We start from the raw sequence: 22,290 nt of genomic DNA, 5'->3' as shown, positions 1-22,290 counted from the left end.
AATCAATAGCTACAGCAAGTGTCTGCTAATCATGGTTTCCTTCAGCTTCTGCCATGGTCTAGTTCTAGAGATGCTATCAAATGCATGAAGGCTACATACAGATGATTATTTACTGAAGAAGTATACTTCTCAATAAAATGGGCTAAAACCAGGCAGTGATCAACTGCAGAACATCCTTGGCGGAACCTGCCTTGTTCCTCACTCAAAATTCCTGACTTCTCCATTCATTCTTTCAATTATGCTTAAATAAGCTTCATATAGTTTCCCAATAACTGAGAGGAGGGTAATTGAGCAATAGTTCTGTAGGTTCTTTATTCTTAAAAATCGGTACCACCAGAGCTTTCTTCCAAATAGAATGAATACACCCTGAATTATTTATCATAGAAAAGAGAGGGTACAAAACTTAGGTCAGTTTGATTGTAGTAGATCTATTGATACTCCATCCATTCCTGGTGCTTTTTCCGATTTCCTGTTCTTTATTAGTTATTCAGTGGTCTCGATTGCCAGTGGTGGCCAAGGTTCCAGCTCCCCAATCTCAACCAAATTTTCCACTTCTATGTATCTAGTTATATTCCCTTGATATAAACAACTGAAAAAAGTAAACCATATATCCAGAGAGATGCAAAAAGGGATAAATGAAATATTCTTGCTGTTCTCAATATGTCAGAACTGTCTATTGTTTCCATTGTGGGTAGGGGATATCAGAGCTCTCCATTTTTTCATCAAAGTTGTCCATTTCTTAATGATTACTAGTTGATTCCGGCTCTGCATAGCAATCTTAAGTCTGGTTAAGGTATATTCTGATTGTTTCAATCTAAACTCTTTATGATAAGCTCTCACTTTTCTCAGAAGAATCCAGCATTTATAATCAAACCGATCATTCTTCCTTTGCTTTAGTTGGTTAAGGCAAAGTAGTTTGTATACAGATTTACAAAAATCTATGATCTGGCTCAAAGAATCATAATAAGATGTCACATCAACCGCTGAAGCACATTTGTTGTGCAGAAAGTGGCCTTCTTGTGAATGGATTATAGAACAAATTTCTTGTGATATCATTTTCTTATTTTTATTCTCTGGTTGATCTGCTCTGTGTGCAGAGTTGAAGATGGTGACTTAACTGCTTGTTTATCTATGGTTAAAGTTAGCATAAGAGGGAGATGGTTACCTCTAAGGAAGTCACTCACTTTAAAATCATAGATCTTAGTTAACACCTCTTCCAGTACAAGACAGTAATCTACTGTGCTGGCACCTTTAGGCATGTTAATGGTAAGGGAAGGCCATTCAGCAATAGTAAGGGAAGGTCACTGTGCAAACAGCTTCAGTGGCTCCCTTCTGGCAAAAGCGATCCTTTGCTTCTCTCTCCTTTGCCTCCTACCTGACACAATCCAGCCCAGCTACCCCCACTAGGTTGATCCGTCAAGTGCTCCATGGATGCTTGCATGGAGCTCCCCGTTCCTTCTCAGCAGTTCACCTCTCTGGCTCTTCCGGTGCCTGAAACTTTACTCTGATGTCACATGTCAGTGTCTGCCATGCTGCTGCCTGAAGATCCAAAGTGGGTTCTGGAAGGGCTGAAGACTAGTAATTGACAGAGAAGAATCAAGATTTTGGGAACAACAACTTACGTAGTGAATGCTTCGTTTTGCTTTGCTCCCAGGTAGTAGGAGTAGAGATTAAACATTCCTATCATGAAGGCCACAAACACCATGATAAATATCACCATGAATTTGAATATGTCTTTCACAGTTCTGCCAAGGGATATCTGCAGTGGCCCAAAACTTTCATTGGCTGGTAGAATGTAGGCGATTCTTGAAAAGCTTAAAACCACAGCGATTGCATACAGGCCTTCAGATATGATTTGAGGGTCTGATGGATCCCAATCTATTCTAGCTATAAAAAAAGAGAGAGAGAAAGAGAATATCTGTTTAAGATGTTGATGCAATTTTGTTCAAAAGGAAGAATGGGCTAAATCCTCAAATGGGGTAAATTGGCACTGTTCCCTAGAAACAGATGGTACAATTATTATTATTTTTAAAAATTTCCTTCTGTGCCTCTTTGTAGCCTCATGCCACAGTAAACCTAGTCAGTCAACAAATCCTAATTTTTACAAAACCTTTTTATTATCCATAGAGCTTGGTTGCTGATACACAAAGTAAGCCCAACATATTGGTACCCAGTGAAGAAGCTAATAATCATATTTTGTGGAGAACTAAACTCAGCGTAAACTGTAATAATGGTGCACGCAGGAGTGCATTCCAAGCTCATAAATCTGGACGTACTTCTGAGTAAACATACACAGACTTGGCCAATTGCATTGCAATCATAAGCAGAGTTGCATCTTCCTGAGTCTATTTTAAGTCAACGGTCCTAGAAGGGTATAACATTGATTAGGATCACATTGCTAGTTTCCTATTACCTGTGAAACTGGCATAGTGTTAAAGGGTAATGTACACTTCACTTAAGTTGCATCTCTTCTTTCAACACATTATTGGAGGCCTTTGGTGTTTCTGAAAAGCATGTTGGTACATAACTCTCAACTAATGATAGAACCAATGAATCTAAAAATAACAAACTGCATCTTGACAATACATCTCTCTCTAATGGTGGCATGCCCCTGGCACAATGAATGAATGGTATCTCTGGCAGAAGAGACTTGCATCAGGAGAAGTCTTCTTGAGCTGTTAGAAAGCACTACCATTGGCAGAATGGATCTTCAGGATTCTACCCAATGTTCTGTAGCGGGTGGTTTTCTTAGCATGGTATAAGATATAACTATATATGTGATTGCCTTTCATTAGTTCACTGCCAAGGGTAGAGAGATACTGCTGGTCTAAAGGGGCATCTTCCTTGGGTTTTAACATGTAGACATTAATACATTCAATGTAAACGGGGGGATTTCTTTATATGTTGCAGGTGACGGGTGATTTTTCTCCTACTTTTAATGTCATCGCTACTTGTTTCCTGTTACTAGATATTGCTAGAGTGCCATATGTTTCCAACATTATTTTGAACAGCACTACAGCACTACATATTATTCTTAAACACAGTTCTTATTGTACCCGAGATAAGTTTAATAGAAGTGATTTTTAAAAATCCACTTCTGGTACCGGTCTGTCCAGGGGCACAGATACCTTGCTCCCGCATGGAAGCAATTGTGCAGCACGGTTGGCCTGATGTGCAGGCAGGGTACCCTTAAGGGTCCAGAGCCCTTTGCCAAGCTGAAACCTGGGTGCAGAGACAGTTCGGAATGATGCGGTGGCTTAGGCAAGATGCTGGCTGCTGTTGCCAAGACAACCACCAGATTCCATGTTCTCTTCAAGAAATGGGAAGCTTCTGAAACATGTGGCTATTTAAGTTTTTATTTTATTTATTTATTTATTTATTTACTTTAGGCTTTTATGCCATCCTCCTTGCAAGCGGGCTCAGGGCAGATTACAGCAGTTTAAAACACATCGTATAATTTATACAAGTTGGGGAGTGACCTAGACAAGGAAGACTAAGAGCCAAGCTACAAGTGACGCCTGACACAGGTTGGACACCTGTCAGCTTCCCTCAAGTTTTGATGGGAAATGTAGGCATCCTGGTCTTGCAGCTTGGCTCTCTGACTGCTGTCCAATGGACTTTTCAACTGTCACTTGTCCAACATTCTGCCAAGATGCCTACATTTCCCATCAAAACTTGAGGGAATCTGACCAGTGTCCAACCTGTGTCATTCGTCACTTGTAGTTTGGCTCACAATCTGAGGCCAGCAGAGGATGGGGCAGAGAGGCAGGAGGAGGAGGACAAAGATTTGGCCTAACTACCTCCCCCCACCAACACTGAGACCAAGGAGCTCCAGATTGTTGAGCCCAGTTGACAGCTGACAGGTGGAGACAGGGGAAGGTGACACCAATGCCGGACACAGACAAAACCACTCACACTCTAAAAACCTAGTAATTTACAATTGTTTTTTGGATTCATACACAGATCTTCATGGTTCATAAATAAACTCACCCAAAGTGTAGTACTTTATGCTAGGTTCCAGCATTGCTGCTGACATGTTTGATTGAGCAACAATGTTCTGGGCTCTGGAAGCATGCCAAAATGCCATAAACCTTGCAATGAAGGAAGCAGCAAAAATAGCTAACATGCCAAAATCTAGCATATTCCATAACTCAAACAGGTATTCCTTGGGACCCTGAGACCAAATTTCTTTACATTCGGACCATATCATACCTATGGAAGGAAAGAGAGAGATCACACATTACATTAGCTTACAAGGACATCAGACAGAAAGGGGGACATTTGAGTAGGGTTGCCAGGCTGCGACCCTGCAGATCTGCAGGGAGCTTCTAAATTTCCCAGTATAGCAGGAGATTATTTCTCTTACCAGTTCCAACTTGTAACAAGCTGATGTGCTGTACAATAGGAAGAGGAGGACAAAGGGCCGAGGAAGGGTCAAATGGTGGAGAGACTGGTGTCGTCTTATCTCCTGCTGTGCTGGGAAATATTAAAGTACAGCACAGACTTCCAGGTCGCAATCTGGCAACCCTGCCAATGGAAGGTATTTTAGATGAACGGATATATGTGTTACAACACCCTTGTTACTTTAAATTTTCTTTACAATTTCAGGGTATCCATTCATTTCTTCACGTCTCCCATGGTCCCAATTTAATTTTTAAAATTACATTTTTAGATTAGCTCTCAAAGTGTGGCAGTTAATTAACTGGAAAGCAGTACCTTACCAAGCTGAATTTCTCTGATGTTGCATTTTAGTGCCCTCCAGTTGTCAATATTTTAATATGCTCATTAGTGTCAAGTTATTCCCGTGCCTGGAGCAAACAACTTTCCTTTAAAGACTGGCTACAAAAGATCTAATTCTTACAGGGCCATCCTAAGCAGAGTTGCCCCATTGAAATTAATGGGACAGCTGCTTAGGACAGCACTGACAGTAAGGCAAAGCAATCTGCAATGAAATTAGTTTGGTTTCATTTGGTGCCTGTTGTTAATTCTAGAGACGAATAGTTCTCCAAGCCTCGGATCCTTTCTAAACAACTTGTCACCTCTTTGTTCTGCGTAAGGCTAAGAAGAAACAGAAGACAGACACCCTTTTCATATCTGTATCAAGAGTAATATGTATATATGTTCGAACTGGATCCTTTTTTCTGAAGCTTTTGAAATGCAAATTGCAAATAAATTAATAACAACATGTCACTTGCAAGCTACTGGGTGTGTTTTAGATGTGACTATCAAGTATATTCTGTACTCTGCATATGTTAACTTACTAGTTTTATGTTTGAGAATGAGATTTATTAACACCCATTCAATGAACCTGATTCAGGGGAGGGGCTGTGGCTCAGCCAGAGAGCCTCTGCTTTATATGCAGCAGGTCCCAGGTTCAATCCAGTTAAATGGAGCAGGTAGGAAGGGATGTGAAAGACCTTTCCTTAAGATTCAGGAAATGCTGCCAGCCTGAGTAGGCAATACTGATGGATCCACTTGGGTCTGATTCAGTATAAGGCAGCTTCATATGCGTTCATAAAATTTATCTGTATTGGATCTAATCGGAACTTTCTATACATAAACTTTACATGGTCCTGTTGGGACCTGGGAAGACTTCAAGAGATGAAGCGGCATGCAAAATGCATAGGGATCTTTGAGTGAAACAGTTAGGGAATTTTTGGGGTGCTCTATTGTTTTCTATATGTGAGTCTTTGTGGTCTAAATTGACTAAAGAACTTGGGAATAAAACCCTTCTGTTTGCTTGTCACCCCTCATTCCATCCTGTACTCTGATTGTACTAGCATGAAAGCCTTGCTGTGTACAAGGTCTTGGGGATGTTCTTCCATAGCAATATAGAGATAACCATAGAGTCTTTCTGATAGTTTATGTTACATGACCTGAAAGGAAACATAATCTCGACCTGTCAATCTATCATGTCCTGAGCATTTACTTGACCACTTAGGTATTCTTGTAATGATCCTCTGTACTGTAAGCAATTGTTATTTACTTGCATCATGCCTGTATGATGGTATAAATGTAGGTGCAGCCTGATTGTTGGCATGCACCCTGTTGTAATAGTCTGCGCATCAGGCTTATTTGAGAATTTCTCATAATAAACCTTTTCTGCTTCTAAAATCACCAAGTTTGAAGCCCTGATTTATTATTCAGACAAGGAGAAAAGGGGGACCTCATAACTGGCAAACAGAGGTAATAAAAGTTTTCCCCAACAGAAACATAACAAAATTTCTTTTTCCACCACATCATCATTTTTTGTCTCTTCTTTGACTCTGTATTAGTGTGTCCCTTCTTTCTGTATCCCGATTGGTGGAGCAGAGCAAAAGGAAACACCTTGCAGCATTTGATACCCACTTAAATTTACATAAACTAAATACAGAATCTATGTGACTTTGCAAAGCAAAGTTGGTCCGCCAGACATGACAAAATAGCCAGCACAGAGGTTGCTCCAACAATTTCTAAAACTTAAGAGTTCAGGAGGGAGAAGTTGAGCTGATTGTACCACTATTTAAGTTCCATGTTGAGCCAATGAGGGGAGGTCAAAAGCAGTATAGAGGTCAGTCTCCTTTTCAGGAAACCAGCACAAAGCCATAATTCTCCACTCCATCCCCTCGTTCTCTTGTAATGAACAGAGGGGCTGGGAGAACTAAACAATTCACTGTTAAATGCATTACGTAGTATATATACGCATTCCTCTTCATCCCTTGGCAAGAGCAGAGATGGACACTATCACCCCTAAGGAGCTAGTATTGGCTATGAGTCTCTCTACACATTACTACGTACACTCACATGCAGGATTGTATGTGTAGTCTTCAATTCACATGCAGGCTGTTCTTGCTTGGCACATGTGCATGCTGCTTTCATGGGAGCTCCCTTTGTGTGATTGCACCTCCAAGTGTGTCCAGAGGGCAGAGCACCAATTCAGCTCTGTTTTCGGTGCAAGAACAAGTACTATAGGCTCCTTCGAATTGCCAATTTGCATTTCTTTAAGGGGTGAGAAAGTGTCAAGATCTGCATTTCAATGAATGGATGTGGGGGAAACTGGGAGACTTTTAGCAGTTGATATCAAATGTGTGAATGTACTCACACAGAGCAAACTGAAGTGTCATCGTGCAAGCAAGTGCATGGAAAGTTGGAGGGGGGCCACGTGGAATGAAGTTTATTGGAGCATCCCTAGGTACTTAGTAATGTGTACAGAGACTCTATGTGTGGTCCCACTGAAGGAACAGTGAGAGTATAAAAATAAAGATGATAGCATGGTTGGTGTACTCTTGGATTAAAATATTAAACAAACAGCAGAAGCTGACACCAAAATGGACGTTCTTTCCTTTGTGTTACTTACTTTGTTACAGTGAAGTAGAAATGAATCTAACAGAATACCAGTCCTCTTTGCTGACTGCAAAAAACAATTTTATGAAACTTTTATTTTTACCTATTACCCAAGAGATAATAAGCATCTCCATCCAGGAGAAGCACGATGTTTTCATCCTGAACAGCTGGGCCTCATTATCTGTTCTAGATTCATTAGGTTTTATTTTGGTGCCATCAAATCTGTCTGCCGCATTCATGACCAGCAGCCCCAGAAAAATGGTGAAAGAGGCAGCGTGTGCCACGAACTTCATGAACGGTCCACGCATTATCCTCCCCAACTGCAAGGTACATAAAAGAAGGCAAAAAGAAAGAACATTAATTTATTTCAATGTTAAGGAGACAGCTGGCAAAGAAAAATAACAGTCAGGTACAGGGAATGTATTGTGTAAAACATACCTTTCTCCAATAATCCAATTTTAATTATCTTTTATTAGCCATCTGTACCTTCTTACCACCTGTCTGGTGCTCAAATCATCCAGGTACTTAAGGTCTATGAAGTGGGCACGGGGCTGGCAAGTGGAAATATATGATATTGCTGGCTGCTGCACATTCCCCTCACCCAAAAAAACCAGCAGCAGCATTTCCCCTGCAACCCCCCCCCCCCACACCCCCAAAAATCCGGCAGCAGGGTTTTCCCGCATAGCAACTGCATTAAGTTGTCAACTTTCTGGGTTGTCTCCAGCTTCATTGCGTTTTCCCCCCAAATCTGCTTTGGCATTGTACTCATTGCCGGTTTGGAAACCATGTGGACAGAACGGTGCAGATTTCTACCCTCGGGTATAAAAAGGGGTGCAAAACGTGGTCTCAGGTTCAGTTAGCTCATTTCATGCTTCTTCTGTTGTGTAAGGGGCATAATTGTGTCTTTGCATGTATGTGGGGAGAGAGCCAGCATGGTGTAGGGGTTAGAAAGTTGCACTAAGATCTGGGAGAACCAGGTTCAAATTCCCTCTCTGCCATGGAAGTTCACTGGGTGACCTTGAGTCAGTCACACGCACTTAACCTAACCTACCTCACAGGGTTGTTGGGGGGGGGAGTGGAGGAGAGGAGAATTATGTAATCCACCTTGGGTCCGCATGGTGGAAAAAAGTGGGGTATAAATGAAGTAAAATAAAATAAAAATCAATAATAAACAATTGGAAAATCCCCCCCCCTAAGCCAAAATGCTTCCTTAGGGGTTGAGTAGGCCAATTACGCCTCCTTTTTCCCACCCTTCCTCCTCTTAACTGGCCCTCCATTGCCCTCAACATTCCAGGGATAATGAGGGTTCTCAGTGGGTCATTGCAGGGGCATCTTTTTAAATTTACCAATATTTTGCTGCACGCTTCAGGAGTCCCCCAAATATGCAGAAACCCATGCTTTATTTGTGTTGGTTCTGTTCCACTGTCAACAATGATAGTCAGCCATTAAGTTTGCTGCTAGAGGGAACGATCTTGAAGCCTTTTAGAAATCTGAGGGAAAGGAGGGGAATGAACAATTTCTTGGTCCTTGGAAGCTGAATTCAGACTGGCCCTATGATTTGCCTTTTTCCCCTGTCTCCTGCAAGGCACAGGACTTCAGGAGTGACATGGGACATAGAGATCAGAGGAGAGGGAGAAGTTGGTAGAAGCTGTAGCTGCCTCATGTCCCAATTCAGAAGCATTTAAAGCTAAAAGGGGATTCTCCAGATTGCCATAAAGGATGTGCACAGACATTTTATTTGGATGAAGATTTAGGTCATTTCTTTGCCAGTACATTTCCACCCAGATGCTTTTATATCACAATGACACAAGTCTGGATTAGTTAATCAATAAGAATAACAACATTCAATTTATATACCGCCCTTCAGGACACCTTAATGCCCACTCAGAGCAGTTTACAAAGTATGTCATTATTATCTCCACAACAAAACACCCTGTGAGGTGGGTGGGGCTGAGAGAGCTCTTGGAAGAGCTGTGACTGACCCAAGGTCACGCAGCTGGCTTCAAGCGGAGGAGTGAGGAATCAAACCCAGCTCTCCAGATTAGAGTCCCGCACTCTTAACCACTACACAAACCACTACACCACTACACCAATCAAGCAGGCAAATGTTGCCATTTGTTTCACTGGGAACACATTTTTCTCTCCATCTAGAATACACTGCCTTTGCATCTAAAGCAATGTTTCTGTAGATACAATTGCACTAGCAGAGTGCAGTTTCCCTGCCTCCAGGAACAAGACTGGTGGGGTAGCATTTCAGGCTACTGTGGAAGGGGGGGGGAAGTAGTGCTTCACAGGGAGAGATCATTACACCTATGGAAATACTGGTCTTGCTCCAAACCACTCTTCATCCGACCCAACCGAGTGGGATAAAGTTTTCAGGAATTGTAGCACTCAAGGCATTCTTCTTGACAAATTATAGTCCATATCACAGACAAGGTTTACATAGGCAGATGTTTAAAAGAGCTATCAGATAAGGTTAAAGCTGGGGAGGAGGAATGGGCTATTCTGTCAAGTGTATTTTTTAGTGCCTGTTATGTTTTGTTTTTTTTAATGGACCTTGCGGTTTACTATTACATCATATGCTTGCTGGTAGAGGTTACTGTGGGCTAACTTGAGCCTCTTCTGGAGGTGGGATCAAAATGCGCCGGGTTTTGTACATTACACAGACCTGTCTTGTTTTTTAAAACATTAAGGGCAGAGACTTGACTTAATGTTATCTAAAGCTCCTACTGTGGATGTACAAGGCAGTACTAGGAGCTTCTTTGCCAGTTTCATTAAATCTATCCAGTTCCAGACCCAACGTTTTAAAAAGCAGAAGGGTAGATTACAGATAATCCCTTTGTGGTCAAAAAAGTGGTGGAAAGAATGAACTCATAACTTTGCAGTAGTTCAAAAATATGGGCTGCCATTGAGATTTTGCATGTATATGAGGCTCCCAAGGCAGGAAGAGCATCAATTTACTGAGCCAGTGACACCACTCAAGTGCAGCCTCAGAACTTTAAATATGTACAAGTGGGGGACTTGCAAGATGATCTCAGTGGCTGTTGCTAGGCAATCATAACAGTTCAACCAGTATTCCAAGTTTGGTTGTTGTCAGTAAAAGGTGTGTGTGTGTGTGGGGGGACTTGCAAGGGACATCTCCTTTCCCCCTCCCCCACCATGTCCTCTTTCCCTTCACTGCCCCCCATCCCCTCTCCCCTTTTCCTGCTTTCTTCTCTCTATCCCACCCACCTTTGTCTGCTCCCATCTTCACTTTTCTCCTTCCCCCCCAGCAGCTTCTCCCCTATGGCCCAGACACGGTGCTGGCTGAGCCAGGCCCAGTTGCATGGTGGGGAACCTACAAGAACTTGCAGGGAGTACTTCACTTTCCCCTGTATCCCCCTTCCCCACAATATTTCCTGCTCCTGGCAGCCCCCATATGCTCACCTTTCCCTACATCCTTCTCTCCTTTAAACACACTAAACAACTTACCTGTACTCACAACAACCCTGAAAGGTAGGTTAGGCTGAGAGTGTTTGACTGGATCAAAGTCATCCAGTGAGCTTCCGCAGCAGAGTGGGGATTTGAACCTGGGTCTCCTGAATCTTACTCTAAATCTCTAACCACTACACTACATTGGAGGGGGGGCTGCTGCTGAACAGTAGCAAGTAGCCAGGCCTGGTTGAGTCATGAATGACTAGTAGTACTAAGTCACTTGGTGGTTGATTCTGGGCCTGGCTCCAATAAGTCCTCCTTCAAAGGCCAAAAGAGCCCTGGAAAGCTCCCCCCCCACACCTTTTACTGACAACAACCAAACTTGGAATACTGGTTGAACTGTTATGATTGCCTAGCAACAGCCACTGAGATCATCTGCATAAAACTACAGGTTCTCCTTTTATCATTTTGGATTTTTTAAAACCATCATCATGTATCTTTTTTGGCTATCAGGTTTTTTTGCAAACCTGGGGCATTTTTCAGATATGTAGGGAGATCTGTTTTGCCTGTTCAAGGCTATTAGTATATAAAATAGTTCCAGTCAAATGTGCTCCAAAGGTTGCAGAATTTCAGTATTCAATACATATTAACAAAAATAGAGCATTCATTACAGTAGCATTGGAGAGAGGGAGAATTAGGGTGGGTGGGTAGAGATAATGATATTGACTCATGTGAGAATAACGGTTCCATCCTAAGCAGTTATAAGTACCCCCTTCTATGCACTGAAGCCTGTGGACTTGGAAGGATGTCTTTGACTAGCCTTTTCTTCCAGCTGAGGGAACCCACACAGCCTCCTATAATTTTGGGGAACTAGGTTTGTTTTGAAATGTAAACCTTCCCCTCAGTTGCTAGATGTTTTTATGGCAGCAAATATAAAGACTTTGTGTTCACTGCCATGAGGTAAGATTTGTAATAAGAACTCAGAGATCACTGCAGCAGGAGGTTTATGAAAATAACAAACATTTATTTACATACAGAACAGGCCAGCAGCCCAGGTCTCCCAAAAGTCAAAGGAGAACCCTGGCTGAGGCACACAAATTTAAGCTAGTTATGACTTCAGATTGTGATTTTCATTCCCTTGAATGCTTTCAAGTACAAATGGTATCTACTAGGTTAGAACCCTTCACACACATACAGGACTCCACCCGCACCAGCCTGCCCTTTCCCAAGAGTCAGACTAAAGGATACGAGGGCTGCTCATCACCAGAGACAGTCCTCACATCTCCCAGAAGGAGAGCTAAACCACTCTGCCACATTATCAGGCAGAGCTACCCTTGACGCTGTCTGCTCCTTTGGTGAGGCAGATACCAACCAATTGCTGCTGTGCTTCCCTTAAATATTCTGTGCCCCTCTGAAAGGTGATTGGATGTTGGGGCAGCACTTCCATTGGCTCAGGGATGAAACAGCTGAGTGGCTGTTTTACCTTTCAGGGGCAGGACAACCTCCTGTCTATCACGGTGTCCACTGAAGCCTTTGGATGTAGAAGGGGGAGGGGAATTGTGGCTCAGTGGTAGAGCATATAGACAGTCCTGTGTTCAATCCCCAGCATCTCAGTTAAAAGGATCAGGTAGGAGGTGACAGGAAAGACCTCTGCCTGAGATCCAGGAGAGCCAATGCCAGTCTGAGTAAACAGTATTGACTTTGATGGACCAATGGTCTGATTTATTGTAATGCAGCTTCTTGTATCTGTGACAACTCTGCTTAAGAGGTCACTGCAAGAAAACAAAGGGCACACATAAAGAGTAATGCCAGTTGGAAGAATGAGATAGGAAATATACTTAAAATGCATCATTACCAAAGCTGCTTGAAAAGTAACAGAATTCTGGAAGGCATATAGAAGGCTGCCATTTGAACAACCCTATTTGCATAGGGCTGTGGAAGGACATCTGTTTTGCATGCCCAGAGTCTCAGGCTCACTCTCTGGCATTTCCAGTTAAAAGACCTAGGGTGGCATGTAGTAAGAAAGATCGGGGGGGGGGGGCTCTACAGCCAGAGTAGCCAGTGTTGAGCTAGCTGTTCAAAGACCTGACATGAACCACAAGTTGATGGTCCAGCATCTGCCAGTACTCACACAGCAGGCCCATCAAGAGTGGCTTGAATCCACCCAATTCTCTTGGCTCTCTACGTCCTCCCCCCTCCACTTGCCCTTAGAAGTGCCAGAGTTCAGCCTTTTAGCCAGAGCTCTTTTCCTTTGCAGTACCAGTTCAATGAGTTTGGTTCTCATTGGCAGCCAGCTCCCTTCAACATTTCCCTCCTGATGCATCATTGTGGTTAACACACAGTTATGTACCTCCTGTGTGGCCTCCTCTTCAAGGCACTTAACATTAACAATAATAAAAGCTGGACTGCTTGCCTGGGGTGTGCAGCATCCACCCGATGTGCTGATGCAAATGAACAATTCCATGCAACACAGGAAGAGGAACTTCTTGATTGAAGTGATTAACATTTCTGTGCATTGATGACAGTATAAGAAGTCCTCATTTCTAAAATTATATTTTCTAATTACTGTCTAAAGTGCAACATTTAGGAGCCTGACCAATTTTTTAAAAAAGGATGTTTGAATGAATAACGAGCAAATCAGTTAAAGGAATATACAATGAAAGCACCTTCAAAACACAACATAGTTTATGCCACAATTAACGTGGACTCTGTCAAGGTCAGGAAGCCCAAAATGCTTTCACAAGTTTGGGTTGCAGGGTTTTTTCCTGGTCCATCCTCTGGTGAAGTAAGTAAATAAATAAAAAACCAGTTTTGCCTTTTCTCTTGAAAAACAGTCACTCGCTTCTCTCAGCCTATGATAACGACCGCTGCTCTCAGTAAATCTTGTTTATACTGCCAAGTTCTTTTTTAATGCTTCTAAAGGGATGGTCACAGATCACAATGATTAAAGCCTACTTTGAAAATTATAAACACAATAACTTGACTGTGTTCTTTTAAATTGATTATCTGTCCATGTGCTGGGATGGAATTGGGAGACAGATGCCAAGGGAAAGAAAAAAGTAAAAATCCAGAGAAGACAAGAAATAAGCCAGGAACCCTGCAGCACCTTAAACACTAACACATTTTTATTCTAACACAAGCTTTCATGGACAAAAGCATGACGCCTGGTGAAGGAGGAGGAGGAAGAAAGCAAAGGAGGGGGAAGAAAAAAGAGAAGGAACACACATGCAACCAGCTGAATGGCAGAAAAGCCAAGCAAGGAATTTTGCAAGTTAAATATTCAAAAGTCTCAGTTTTATTGGCTGTATGTGTCTGAAACTGCGTCATAGGTGGGCAACATGAACTTTTCTCTTCCACCACACAGACTGCTTCCCCATACTGAAAAAGGCAGGAAAAGAACACTTTGGGCAGCCAACTACTCATTCATGCTGAAATTTCAATTCATAGTTAATATCCCTACATATAAGAGGGAAGGGGCAAAGTGACTGGTGAACTAATAGGAAAAAAGCCACCTGTATGAGATACAGATTAATCTGGTGTCCTATGTTTCTGCCTACAAAAACTCTTCTTCTTTTTTTGCCATCAAGTCACAGCCAATTTATGATAACCCCATAGGATTTTCAAGCCAGGAGACATTCAGAAGTGGTTTGCCATTGCCTGTCTCTGAGTAGCAACCCTTGATTTCCTTTGTTGTCTCCCAACCAAGTACTAACCAGGGCCAACACTGGGCTATCCACGTCAAAAACTCAATCCCCATAAAAATAGACTTTAACATGTCACAAGATCCTCTTACTAAACTAACAAACTAGAACGTCAGTTCAAAGACAAGCACTCTCACACATGTACACACATCGGTAGACATTTGCACTGGTGAATTTGTTTGCAATGCTGATATAACACGTTGCAACTCTACACAATATCATGTTTTGTAACGCTGCTATATATTCTTTATTGTAAGCAGATTTGTGATGGTAAAACAAGTGTAAGAGTCACAGTGTTTGTCTAATTTTCAGTGCAATTAAATATAAATGCTCTAGTTTCATAGGTTTACTGATTTGAACTGAGAACTGCTACGCATGTAATTGAAATACAACAGGCACAGAAATCACAGCAGCTGAGACAATATCTTTCAGTCACTGCTCCCTTCCATCCCTGCTGCCATCACAAATATGAAATAAATGAAATAGTTTAACCTAATGCATTCACTGCTTGTTACTGAGAATGTCAGGGCATATCATCCTGCAGTCACTCCATTACAATAAATAACATGGCAGTGACGCATTGCTGAGTGCCTTTTAGCTCAGTTTCAAATATGCCTGTAGACAGGGTGTAGAAGTTATTTTTTTAAAAAACCTGTAGCAAGTTTGCACGTAGTACCTTGCTGCATGGAGCAATCCAGTAAGCCGCCGATAGGAACGGCAACCCAACCGCAACGGCAAGCACCACTAAAAACTTCACCGCCATGGTCTGTTGTCGTAAACCTGACAGATTCTCATACCAGATAGAGAGCAGTTGCTGCTGGCAGTTGGGATGTGCTACAAACTAAAGGACAAAGAAAAAGAGTATAAGAGAAAATTACGACTCATCTGTCACTCAAAATTTGCCTGCTTATAGTACACAGAACATATAAGAACAGAAAGAAGTCAGGTGTGAGGCATTATTGTGAAGAAAACAGAGCAGGTTCTTCAGCTTTGTCACTGTGTCCAGTATACGCATATGACTGTTTACTGGAAGAAAAATGGGGCTATTCATTCACAGGACACACTAGATCTCGTTTTCGATAATTTCATGCTTTAGAAGGGTTTTTTTTTCCCTGCAGGTTTACCCAGAAGACTCTTACTACAAATAGAACATAAGAAATGCCAGTCTGGGTCACTGAAATGGCGTATTTTGCTCTCTATTTCATTCTTGGGCATCGTTTGAAAGATACCTGAGGGAAGCTCACAATCCAGCCACAATGGTGTTATCCATCCTCTTTTATAAGATCACAGCATCTGGCAGGAGACATTTACTATCTTTGAAAATGTAGGCTTCACTTTACGGCATCTTAACAGACATATTTAAGTAGTTATCTGTACAGCAGGCACCTTATGTTACAAGACATTACAGACCTTTGCCTCTCTGTTGATTTTCCCTGCATATTTGAAGAATGCTTAGAATTTGTGTTGCTTGTATTGGCGCAGCTTTCAAGACAAGTGAGAAGCAGATGTGGTTTGCCATTGCTTTCCTCTGCAGATCAACCCACATCTTCCTTAGTGGCCTCCCATCCAAGTTCTGACTGAGGGCCAAACTACAAGTGACGAATGACACTTGAACGGCAAGTGTATTCCTCCCTGTTCACTTACCCTCCACTTGCTCTCCACTCAATCCAATTGCCGTTCAAGTGTCATTTGTCACTTGTTGCTTGGCCCTAAGGCCAACCCTGCCTAGTTTTCAAGAGCTGACGAGACTGGTCTATACCATGCCAGCCTCCCTCTCCAACAATAATCACTATCATTTAGGCCACTCTTCTAATTTGCAACTATTAGAAGCTTTGTCCTGTGTTAATCCCAGAGGGGCAGTGGCATTTTACTGATGAGGGGACTGAGAATGAAACGAGTAGTACAATCCTATGCAGAATTACTCTAGACTAAGCCACTTGGGCTTAGAGTTACTCCGTTCTATAAACTCCCAGTCCAATTATTTATACTGTGGAGCACATTAACTCTCAAGCTGGCAGAGACTCTGTTTTGTCCCAGTTGAGATATTTTTTACTAAGTATTTTCCTGGAATGTTGCATAAGTATAAACAAACATCTGAATCTATACACATATTGCTATAAGGAGGCAAATCCCCTTTGACTAGAAAGGTTAAGCTGGATATAAAGTATCTACAGTGCCATTTTTTTTATCCTCCAATGAGTTAACTCTTTATAAACTGTGCTTCCTCCTGGTTTAGAAGTGATATATAAAATTGACTGTATAAAATTGCAAACAATGTAGTTAGGATAAGTCCTATACTGCATATTCTGTTGCTAGAGGCATCCCCCATTTTTACTGTGCAGTGCAGTTCTGTTCCCTTCCCCACCTTTGCCATTTGCTTACTGCATGGCCACAGTGATAGGCTTCTCAGTGACTGATTTTACACTACAGGACTATGCTGGAAGCAAAGAAAATCCACAGGAAAAGTCGTGCAACATAGAGCCGAAACAGACGTGATGAAATACCTAGATTCAACTCGTGTTCTCTTAGGTTTGTCGGGAAGTGTAGGAGTCCTTGCAGCTTAAAGTTTAGCATTTACAGAGCAGCAGAGAGGTAAGTGCGGGTGTCCTTGCAGCTTAAAGTCTCCCGGTGCAGCCAGGCATCGCTCTGCAGGGCCAGGCCGGGTGAGGGGAAGGGAAAATGCCGTGATGCACCTTGAGAGTGGGAGGAAAGGCGCCCCACGCCTGCACTTCCCTCCCTGCTGCTCTGTAAATGCTAAACTTTAAGCTGCAAGGACACCTACACTGTAAATGCTAAACTTTAAGCTGCAAGGACACCTGCACTTCTCTCCCTGGTGCTCTGCAAATGCTAAACTTTAAGCTGCAAGGACGCCTACGCTTCCCGACAAACCTTTAGGTAAGAGAACACGAGTTGAATCTAGGTATTTCGCCACGTCTGTTTTGAGTCTTAGAAGGTGCATTTTTTTCCTCTGCACAGAATACGGGAAGTCATGCAGACTGCTCTGTACTGGCACCTCCATATATGCATGTACTGCTGGTTTCATTAGGGCCAAATGAATTTGCAGACTGTTGAGAATCTCCTTGCAGATTTCTCTTGGCTTGCTAACTCTTGCAGGTAAGGCCAGTGGCACATAGTTTCTAACATGCTGGACTTACGGTGCAATCCTAATCAGAGTTACTCCAATATAAGGCCACTGGAATCAATGGGCTTAGACTGGAGTAACTCTGCTTAGGATTGCAGCGATACTCTATCGCACTAAGCAAAGTCTGGAGTCTTCCTCTAGCCCAGGAAGTCTTCCTTCAACTTAAGTCCCTCTTCCTCCAACAACTGAGCCCCTTAAGTTGAAGAAGTTCCCTGAGGCTGGAGGAATTTTACTTCGGCCTATGAAAGGACAGCATCCAGTATGTGTCATACTTGAGTATTGTCATACTTGAGCAGGAAGACGAATGAGAAGGAATCAATGGAAGCATCCCCAAGTCCAGGCTTAAGAAAGGTCAGAGGCTTACTTTTTTAACTTCATATTTAATTGCGAGTTTTAAGCGACTAAGGCTAGGACGCCCACGCTCCCCGTGGTTCATCTCAACGTCGCCATTCAGAATAGCTTCCACTTCTTCTGTGTTTCTGCACAGATCTAGAAGTCCGACTACAAAGTCCTTGCACTGCATAGACAGTTTTTTGTAATCATTCTATGAAGAAAAAGAAAAAAAGGCTGAAGAAAACATTCTTTACGACCACCAGCATAACAAAAAACACACCTGGACATATTCGATAAGGCCAATAGCCTATCTAACCAAGGATCTGGTTTATGAAGGCAACCAGCATCCTAATTTTTCAACAGAAATGTAAGGACATGAAATTTTGTTCTTGGATTCTGGCCACTCGCGACACAATATATACGTATTGTCTAAAGGACGAGATTGAGGAGTGTCTTCCCACTCCTCTTCCATGTCCGTGCAGAGGAGTTAGCCATGTTAGTCTGTAGTAGCAAAATCAAAAAGAGTCCAGTAGCACCTTTAAGACTAACCAACTTTATTGTAGCATAAGCTTTCGAGAATCACAGTTCTCTTCGTCAGATGTACGAAGAGAACTGTGATTCTCGAAAGCTTATGCTACAATAAAGTTGATTAGTCTTAAAGGTGCTACTGGACTCTTTTTGATTTTGCTACTACAGACTAACATGGCTAACTCCTCTGCATCTTAAACAACTGTGTAATTTCAGCAGCATAGCAAGGAAGCCAGTGCACTAAACTCTGTTCCTCTCATTATTGGATAACTGCTTAGTTCAAAATAAACACTTTAAAGTTCAAACTGTTCTAGGTATAGGGAACAGCACAGAAGGCTGTGAGTGTCTTACTAGGCTATACAATTCACAAAAGGCTGTATTACGACATCTTTTACAGAGCATTTAAGCAGAATGTGGGTACCCACAGGTCCTCCAGTATTGCCAATAACAAACAAACAACAGTCGTGTCTTGTTTACTGCAGCCCTTTACCAGAGCATGCGATTTAAACCACACATCTTTCTGCTACTCTGTGCCATAGGCACACATTTTGTAGCTGAAGAAATTGGATTTTGAGGGCTGTAATGACAGGGGCATTTCTTGGTAAACAGCAACACAAATGACTGCATACTTGTCTGTTTCTACTTGGATCTCCATAAAGAAAAAATGTTGAACATGAAGCAGCCCCAAGATAAAGATCATAGCCCACAGAGGGGCATGTTTTTGCTTCCTAGCGAGTTACCAGTCTTGCATTCTGCCTGCAAAGCCCATAAAACAGTTTACTGTATGTTTACTTCACATCATAGCAACAAGAAGCTCAATTTGTTTTGCTTTTTTTAAATAAATGAGGTTTAATTTATGTTTGCTCAAATCAGTTGGCAGTACTAACAGAAAACCTTCATTGGTAAGAATGTGAATCTGATTTCTCTTCAGTAGTCTGTTCCTATTATGAACATCTGAAACTAGCACAAGCAGCACATGTAAGGCCCAAAGGTATATATCAGTGGCTCATGAGAAAAGAGACTTTGTGCTTTGTCCAGAGAGGTAAATGCATCTGATGAAGTGGGATCTGGCTCACAAAAAGAGTGCAATCCAATGCAGAGTTACTCAAATCTACACACATGCAGAACAATGGCCTTAGACTGGAACAACTCTTCATAGGATCGTACTGTCAATTTGTTACAAGAATGAATTCAACTCTACCTATATGGTCTCCGTATTGCCCTACTAAATCTGAATACCAATTCTGAGAATGATGTAAGTTTGGATCCTATTGGGGAGAAAGACAGGGTATAAATGAAGTAACACAACACAATAAATAAAGAGGATATATTAATCCTACCTTGCCTACCTATCAACAGTTGAGGGTGATTCTCTACCACTCTGAATTGACTGATGACTCTTGATTGTTTTAAATGGGCCTCTTCTTATAATGTCACCTACTCCGACTCGCTATTTTCTCTTGTCTGAATTATAATATAACTACTTTGGAAGGACACTCCGAGGAAGTGAGCGCTGACTCACAAAAGCTTATGCTGTTAAATGTTGTTAAAGATTAAAGACCCCACTGAATTCCTATTTAATTACAAGATGCCTTGTTAGTCTGCCACTTTTTGGCTGTCCCCGAATTTAAGTTCTGTGCATGTCTGTGTTCCACATTAAAGATCTCACTGGAAACCTAATTCGTCTTCCTGCTCCTAATTCTCCGAAGTTAGAATATTCTTTCATCCAACACTGTAGCTTAGGAATTTATAAGCGCACCTGCTCGACACTATTATCCTTGCCTCTCCATTCCCTCCCATCCCAAATGAGAGTGTGAGGACATTTAATCCCTTCTGAAACTGGGGAGGGAAACAAAGGGCACACAACTATTGAGCATAGGGCTTTCAAGGCAAGGGATTTCAAATGAGGTCTGCCAATGCCTGCCTCTGAAGAGCATGCCAGCACTTCCGTGGTGGGATCCCACTGAAGTACTTACCAGGACTGACCTGGTTAGCTTCTGAGATCTAATGAGATCAGGCTAGCCAGGGCTGTCCAGGTCACAACATACATGCAATATACATTCACAATAGTTATTAAGTAAAATAATTCATCGTCATCATCAAATGTGGTATGTTTCTCCGAGGCCTTGCAGATTTTTAAAGCAACACTTTTTTTAAAAAAAAACTCTCACTGGCATTCACTGAACTCTCTTTCTTTCCCTGATTTACTGTTACTAAACACAAATGGCCACTTTTAAACATAAAATGATGTCACAATAACAAATCAATACTAGACAATGGTTGCCAACGTCTAGGTGGTGTCTGGAGATCTCCCAGAATTACAGCTGATCTCCAGACTTCATAGATCAGTACCTTTGGAAGAAATGGCTGCTTTGGAGGGTGAGCATTATAACATTATACCTCCCCCTCCTCATGCCCTCCTCCTCAGGCTCCATACCCCAAATCTCCCATGAATTTCCCATCTCAGAGTTGGCAACATTGGCACTTGACTGTGGCCAATAGGAGGTGGAGGCACTTTCTGTCTGATAAGTGATTTCCACGCTCTTTGCAAGAGGTGCTTGGGGCCATCAGGAGCTGCTGCTGCTACGACCAGGAATCATAATTCTACGCATTGCTGTTCTGTGAGGAGAGCTATTAAAGCTCCAGTTCTGAAATCTTCCAGGGATATGAGCTGTTCTTAAGCTACGGAGTAACTTTGTCTATCCAACCAGACTCACCATGAAGGACTATAAAGGTTTTCAGGTCAGGCTGGGACTTTGCCTGGGCCACAGCAGTATCCACTCTACGCTTGCATGAGGCCCAGCACTGGCATTCGGTTATTTAATATTTAGAAATTTTTATGCTACTCTCCAGGAACCTACCCGAGGCAGCTTAGAAAATAATTAAAAAAAATTTTTTAAAGGATATTAATTAAAAGCCATCTCAGCACAAAAACACAGAACATAAAAACAGACCACTGACAGCTTGAAATAATAGTTTAAAGACTAAAATACTGTTCTAAAAAAAATCAATCCCCTAATTAAAAGCCGGGGTGAACAGAAATGTTTCATGCTGGTGCCTAAAAGAAAGCAATGTAGATGCAAGGTAAGTTCTAAGGCCTTCCACACGAGAGGGGCCATTCCTGAAAAAGCCCTGTCTCTGATTGCCACCCACCTCACCTCTGAAGACAGAGCCATAGAAGAGGAGGCAGCCCTCCAGCTACCTAAAGAAATGTGATGCTGGAGGGCAAACAATCAGGGAAAAGCTTTTACCTTCATGCTCTCCTGGTGGGCTTCTAGAAGCCTTTTGATGGACAGAGGGATGGTGATATAGACAGACCATAATTTAGGCCTGGTTCGCATGAATGTTAAAAAAAGTCCAGGCCAATAGAAAAAGGGTACAAGCACAGAGAAAGGACTGTTCTCTCTGTTATGCTCTTTGAACACATGAACACCTGAATCAGAGCACTGGTCCATTAAGGTCAGTAGTGTCTACTCAGAACAGCAGTGGCTCTCCAGAGCCTAGGAATACCATACACCCCCCCCCGCCCCCACCCATCACACCCCACCCCCACTTACCTGGCTGGTGGGGGGGGTGTGCACCTTCTGTGTGTGCTCCCCTGCAGCGCTGTGCGCTCCTGTGCGCAGCAGCCGCTTGGATCGGCCCAGTTTGGCCTGAATTGGGGCGGCTGCGGAGCACGGGAGCCCCTGCAAAGTGTAGGCGTGCTCCAGGGGGGGAGGCGCCGTGTGATGATGTCACTTCCCAGAAGTGACATCATCATGCTTGCGGGAGCACGCGCAACCTCCCCCCCCCCCCCCCGGAAAGGTGAGTGCCAAGCCCCAAGCCCCCCGTGGGGAGGTTGAGGGGGAC

General features: G+C 42.6%; 1 protein-coding gene across 1 annotated transcript in view; it reads right to left on the bottom strand.

Annotated features, from left to right (window-relative positions):
* The window catches only part of TRPC6 (transient receptor potential cation channel subfamily C member 6), a 110,929-nt gene that overhangs the window by 8,959 nt on the left and 79,680 nt on the right, over positions 1-22,290 (bottom strand). The window contains exons 3-7 of the mRNA XM_054973969.1: positions 17,945-18,124; positions 15,115-15,279; positions 7,427-7,643; positions 3,991-4,212; positions 1,623-1,887 (exon numbers count right to left, since the gene is read on the bottom strand). Of these exons, the coding sequence (XP_054829944.1) occupies positions 1,623-1,887; positions 3,991-4,212; positions 7,427-7,643; positions 15,115-15,279; positions 17,945-18,124 (1,049 nt within the window). The remainder of the gene's footprint in view (positions 1-1,622; positions 1,888-3,990; positions 4,213-7,426; positions 7,644-15,114; positions 15,280-17,944; positions 18,125-22,290) is intronic.

Source organism: Eublepharis macularius, chromosome 3 (genome assembly GCF_028583425.1).
Source record: "Eublepharis macularius isolate TG4126 chromosome 3, MPM_Emac_v1.0, whole genome shotgun sequence".
NCBI lineage: Eukaryota > Metazoa > Chordata > Lepidosauria > Squamata > Eublepharidae > Eublepharis > Eublepharis macularius.
The sequence above is the reverse complement of the archived record's forward strand: the minus strand, read 5'-3'. Positions and strand labels throughout refer to the sequence as shown.